Source organism: Dipteris shenzhenensis, chromosome 4 (assembly GCF_047967505.1).
Source record: "Dipteris shenzhenensis isolate YYH24624 ecotype China chromosome 4, Dip_SZ_1.0, whole genome shotgun sequence".
In the NCBI taxonomy this organism is placed as follows: domain Eukaryota; kingdom Viridiplantae; phylum Streptophyta; class Polypodiopsida; order Gleicheniales; family Dipteridaceae; genus Dipteris; species Dipteris shenzhenensis.
The window spans coordinates 18,952,922-18,959,248 of record NC_141599.1 but is presented as its reverse complement, the minus strand read 5'-3'; the positions used below and the strand labels follow the sequence as shown (position 1 = coordinate 18,959,248).

The 6,327-nt window shown below is 41.8% G+C and overlaps 1 protein-coding gene across 1 annotated transcript; it reads left to right on the top strand.

The window, feature by feature from the left end:
• Nucleotides 1–1,922: 1,922 nt before the first annotated feature.
• On the top strand, nucleotides 1,923–3,749 carry LOC147902552 (uncharacterized). The gene has a single exon (XM_087374177.1). The coding sequence runs from the start codon at nucleotides 1,980–1,982 to the stop codon at nucleotides 3,297–3,299; it is 1,320 nt and encodes a 439-aa protein (XP_087230303.1). The 5' UTR covers nucleotides 1,923–1,979; the 3' UTR covers nucleotides 3,300–3,749.
• The last annotated feature ends 2,578 nt before the right edge of the window (nucleotides 3,750–6,327 follow it).

The window sequence follows — 6,327 nt, the reverse complement described above, 5'->3', positions numbered from 1 at the left end:
AAATAATGAATTCTATTTATTTATACGCAAACTAATGTATCCCATAAATTAAGATTGGTGAAAGCTACTTAGATTACATATATTAGCGAATAAACATGATATTATTTTCCTTTAGGTCAGTTCTCAACTTTTGCATTGAATCTCCACGGTCCAGCATATGATGGGGTAGAACGCGTCAATTTTGGATGTTTTGCCATGAGCTCTCAACGTCTTACTGGGAATATTGGTCCCTAGACCAACTATGTGCACTTCATTGGGTACATGGAGCTAATGGGATCACATGTATTTTATCGAGGGACGAACAGAGGCTTTGTATATGCATTTATGTACCACATACACACTCCTGTGCGCTAGGGTAAGCATTCTAATTAATGTTTTGAGTATTATTAAGATATAGTTATAAATTTTTCTTGATTTAATGATTTCTTAAATGATGTTTTTGCCTTGCGTAGGTGTTGGTGTTGGTGGCATCCATTGATGATGCCACATGCCTGTGGTGGTGCGTGGGATGGGGCATAGACGTAGGTTGTTTGCTTAGGGGGAGCTGATATAGACACTCTATATCTAGATATATGAATTTGTAAGATTTTGTTGTACTCTTCTATAGAGCGTATATTTTGTTAGGTATGCTATTTTTAAGTAAATCTTATTTTGTTGTGTTTATTGAAGCATACACAATGTATACGTTTATGCTCAAACAAATTCATGAATTTTATTTATTTGTACTCAAACACATTTAATTCAAACAAATTCATGAATTCTATTTATTTATACTCAAACTACTCTATCCCATAAACCAAGATTGATTGGGTTGCAATCTAGCACTACATTGGCATACAATGCATTACACACTTAATCTTGCAAAATTCCATGTATGAAATCAAAGAGAGGATATGCATACAAACATGTTATAAAATTATTGAGTTTTATTTATTTATACTCAAACTAATGTATCCCATAAACCAAGATTGATTGTGTTGCAATCTACCACTACATTGGCATACAATGCATTACGCACGTAATCTTGCAAAATTCCATGTATGAAAGCAGAGAGGGGGTTTTAGGAAAGCTGGTTCCAATGTTGGAAGGGGTCATCAAACTTCAAGATTTATCTTTTGAAATTAAATATCCCACCATGAGACCTAGCAGAGCGGGTCTGCAACCTGTCGTAGACGGGTCAGGCTACTCGTGTTTGTAAGAGACTGGTTTTTGGCTCCCGTTTTTTAATAGAGTTTCTGCACAAAAGTACGTTTAAGTAAACGAGGTTATAAATAACTGAGCTCCTGTTTTAATCTTGCTTCGGAACAGTAGAGTTTCTGCACAAAAGCACGGTTACGTAAACGAGAATTATAGTGAGCTCCAAACGGCTCCCGTTTTGGTCGTAATGCAGTAGAGTTTCCGCACAAAAGTAAGTCCGCGTTGGGTTTCTCAATAAAAGTACGTTTACGTAAACGAGAATAACTCTCGTTCAAAGCAAGATTACGATTCAAAACAGGAGCTGTTTTGAGCTCGCTCGCTCTAGTTACTAAATTACTAGACACTCCCCAGCCTTGTTCAGACTCTCTATATATTAAGGTGGTGGTATGCAGAAAACGCGAACCGAGAGTCCAGCAGCAACTGTCTCGGACTGGCTGCAGCCGCCTATCACAATGTTTTTTGATTGCTGAGATCCGCTCTATCCTTTTCGCAGCCTGCACAGTTCAACATACATCCATCACTCAACCTCATGTCCCGGCCGTATCAAAATCAATCCTACTTCATCGAGATTGAAGATTGCCGCCTTTGCCAGGACTCGTTGCAATACATCATCGCTACCCGTTCATCTCTGTTCGGTTAGATGAATCGCTACAACCTAGTTCCCTTTTCTATTTCCACGACGCCTTTTACTTCCCATTTCTGATACCTGCAGTGCCACCGTTGCATTCAAACTAGGCTTCATACGCAGGTATAGCTGTGAAGCGAAAACCCTCCTGTTCTCCATGGCCATCCACCAGCTTTCCCGAGTGTTCTCTATCTTTAGGGATCATCCCAAGATGTCCTGCTTGCTGCTCCTCTTACTTAGCCCTCCCCTGTTTCGTATAATCGTCTTCTTCAGCCCGCTCCTCCTCTCCACGGCTCTTTGTGTGGTTGCGCTGGTTAGCTTGAGTCCTTATGTTAATGATACGGATGAGGAAGTGGAGCGGCAGTCCAAGTTGGGAACGAGAGCAGAAATGTTAGATAGAAGCCGCAGACTCGTCGACTCGGCCGAGGTAGAAACGACGCCAACCTATTCTAGAGCATCCAAGGAAGAGATCTCCTGGTTCAACTGGTTGGAGGGTCTCAATGAAGCCGGTCGGACTTGGATGGAGAAGCGGTTAAGGGAGGAAGGCTTGCTGTCGCAGCCGGCGAACAGGGAGACCGTGCTTGCACTTATTGAAGACTCTTTTGCTAAGCTTGCAACAAGCGGTGGAGACATCCTGCAAACGGACGCTAACTTGAATGACAATATGATACTGGCAGCGAAAGAAGCCCCGAGTGATCTTCCACCCGGAGGCGAGATCCAGGAGGTGAACGAACAAGGCTGCATAGGCGGCCGTGTCAGGGAGACTGCAACCACACCGAGAGTGCTTTCACTTTTTCGCTTGGATGGTGAAGATCAGAGTAATGTCCGCATTGACAAGGAAGATGCTGCCGCTGCTCTGGAAAGAAGCATGAACGGTAAGCAATCTACTTCCTTGTCGAAAGTTGTGGAATCCGACAGGAGCATCTCGCGGGACTTGGGTTTGGAAGACAGGCTTGAAGCCGACCATGTAGCAAGATCCGCAGAGCAACAAGAGGCTCAGACAACAGTTACAGCTGATCTGCTACCTGCAGAAGTCCCTTGTCCACTACAAACTTCTGCAAGAATGGAGGTGCTGCCAGCAGCAGTGGCTTCTGACGAGTTGCTGCGAACTACTTCGAGAATCGAGGTGCTCCCGGCAGTGGTCTCTCATGATTCAGTGCGAGTTTCGCCAAGGAGGCAGGAGTGCGGTTTAGAAAATAAGACCCTCGCCGTTCTGGGAAGCGTGGAGGTTAAGGCTTCAAGTGCGCAAATTGCTAAGGGAGTGGCAGGAGAAGACGAGGGGCCACGCTTCGATGAGGAGGTGGTAGCAGCTGAAGATGAAGCTCTGGTGAAGCAGGAGCTACAGTTATTAGAGAAAGAGCTTGAGCATGCAGCTGCAAAGCTCAACGATCACTTCCTGGTCTTTGAGAAGACGACTTCACGCAAGAAGTTTGCAAGAACACCCGCGAGCCCGCCTGCTTTCCATGCATGCAAATGAGGACAGTCTCTGCAATGGCTCTCTCTCTCTCTCTCTCTCTCTATTTCTCGATTTTGATGCTGCAGCTAAGAAGTCAATCTTCTTCATCTTTTTTCTCTCGTAAAGATCAAGTGCGGTACCAATGAAAAGCTTCAACATAGCTTCGGTTTGCACGCAGATAGCATTCATCTTGTTGCACCAATAAAAATCAATCGGAGTGGCAATGAAAAGCTTCAGTAGCTTCAGTTTCGGCTCAGCTTTTGCTCGATTCAGCATCCAGCCCTTTTGACACTTGCCATTTTTGTAAATAATTGCCGCCAAGCTATACTCTATGCATTGAAAAGCTTCAGTAGCTTCAGTTTCGGCTCAACTTTTGCTCGATTCAGCATCCAGCCCTTTTGACACTCGCCATTTTTGTAAATAATTGCCGCCAAGCTATACTCTAAATTTTGTTTATGTTACGACGCAGTATGCGAGTTAAAACCTGCTCCTCAGAATATAGCCAGGGTGGACGTACTTAGGCCTTGCTTATCTTGCAGTCTTATTTTTGCTTCTCTACTTCAAATGTAAAGTAGCAGTAATCACAGACAAATGTAGGAGTTCTTCGAAGTCTCGAAGGTTGAAACTTATTTTGTGTTGGCTCAAATGTTGCTCTGCAAATGAATGCCCGCCTTGCAATGTTTTATATAAATGTAGTAATTTCCCTCATTTATAAAAGGTTTTGTATAAATGTAGTAATTTCCCTCATTTTAAAAGGTTTTGCTTACGCTCTTTGGCCCATGGAGGCTAACTAATGTTAGTGGGGACATACTCACTCAACTTTATTTTATTCTTGAAGGCAGAGAGCTGAATTGGGCGGTTAGGGTAGCATTGCATGAATGTTGTGCCCCTTGTCTCTCGAAATTTGAGTGGTTTTGGTTGGTTGAAGCGCTCTAGATGGGTGGATGAGTTGTTTGATGAGGTTGGATTCACAAACGGGCACAGATAAAATGAATGAGAGTGAGCATGTGTGCCTCATTTTGAATGTGTGTCCACCCATTACTTTACCAACAAGTAGGAAATGTTAGGAGAGGATGTTCTTTGTGTATGATCCTCGTTTATTGGCTCTTTCTCTTGTCCTTGAGTGTAGGCTTTTGTATTTTACCTTTATCAAGATAGATTCTTGTGGTTATTCTATCCAATCTTGCCTTGATTTTTCATAATGAGTAGGCTTGAATTTGGTGTTTTCCTCTCATTTGATGTTGATGATTTTAAAGGTTTGGCTTCCATTTGTTCTTTTGCTCTTTATTGAGCACATTGTCATTATTGCTAGAAGATGATGGGGGTGATCTTGTTGCACGTAGTACCTTAGGCTTTTGTATTCTACCTTTTTCAAGATAGATTCTTGTGTTAATTACTTGATTTTTCATAATCAATAGGCTTGAATTTGGTGTTTTCCTCTCATTTGTTGTTGATGATGATTTTAAAGGTTTGGCTTCCATTCATTCTTCTGCTCTTTATTGAGCACATTGTCATTACTGCTAGAAGATGATGGGGGTGATCTTGTTGCACGTAGTACCTTAGGGGCCCAAATGTAAGTGTTTCCAAGGTAATATATGTGGGTCTTTAGTAGTTTTGTGGAAACCCAATGGTATTGGTATTATACCTTTCGTGTTGGATGGCATCATTTTGTAGGCTTTGATGCTAGGGTTTATTTTTACATACTAGGGTGGCTTTTGATGTCAAGGTTTTGTTGGAATCCAATTTTATGATTCATCTTCAAAGTACCCTTGGGTTTCTAGTAGAGTGTTTCAAACCCACACTTGTGTAGTTGCTCTTCATCATTGTTTTTGTTGTTGGTGGGGTGCTTGTCAATAAAAGTGGATGTTGATGTTGATACGAAGGTTGGTAGTGATTTGTACATCTTGATGGGTTGATTCATCACTAAACAACCCTTTGTGACTGTCTTGGATCCAGCTTTTACCAAGAATCACAGCTTCCATTATGGTATATGTAGGAGTTACAAAAAACTTGCGAGGCACAATGTGATTGTCTATGGAAATATTCAGCATTAAAGAATCAACAAACTTAATTGAGGTACCTCCTATGGATTGAATTTCAGAATCACAGACTTGAAAGAGTACCTGGTCGAGATGTTTTAATGTTTCCTAGGAGATGAGGTTGTTGCTTGTTGGACCGTTTACCAAGGCCTGTATTCGGCATTTTGCACCTGTTGATGTTAGCCCTACTCAAAGTTGAGATGAAGTCATATCTATCTCCTTAGTAAGGAATGGCATTGTTAATAGTAGGTTCAATTTGATTAGATAGTACCGCTCTTATGGTGTAAGCAGGTGTAGTGGCAATGGTAGGTTTATCACTGTCAAGGTGCATAAATTAAGTTCCTTTAGCAATTGGCAAATCTATTGTAGCCAATGTATGTATCCAATTTGTTGAGTCTTCTAACTTTGGTAAAGGATAATATCAAGAGTCTTTAGGACTCTTTCCATTGTCCTCTTCCTTAAAAGCTTTGAATATATTTATCAACATTGACCTATTAGTGGTGTTAGACTCAACTGTGACTAGATTCCCTGGCATAGGGTGAGCTTTTCAAGTTTAGAGATCTCCTCTCATGACTTGCTCATCCTTACGTAAATATATTCTATTTGAGCTCCAGTCATGGACCAATCTTGCAATTTGCATAAAAGGTCTACCCAGTATGATTGTCATAGCATTTGGTTGGTTGGGGAAGTCCATTACGACAAACCACACTCAGTAGGTCAGAACAAAGGTATTAAGCTTGATGTCTTTTAGAACTCCTAGTGGTTGGGCTATTGCTCCAAATAATTTGACTATGAGGTTTGTGCTATCCATCTTAGGTCGTTCCCACTTGGCCCAGCACTACTTAGTGACTGTGCTTACACTCGCACCACCATCCAAGATTGTAGTCATGCTCTTACCTTGGTAGGATATTGGTGACATCACTTTCAAACTATTGGCCCAATTTGTTGGCGAGTACCTTAGGAAAGTGTTGGGGGTCAATTGGGGATTTAACTATCTCAAGGTCAGTGGA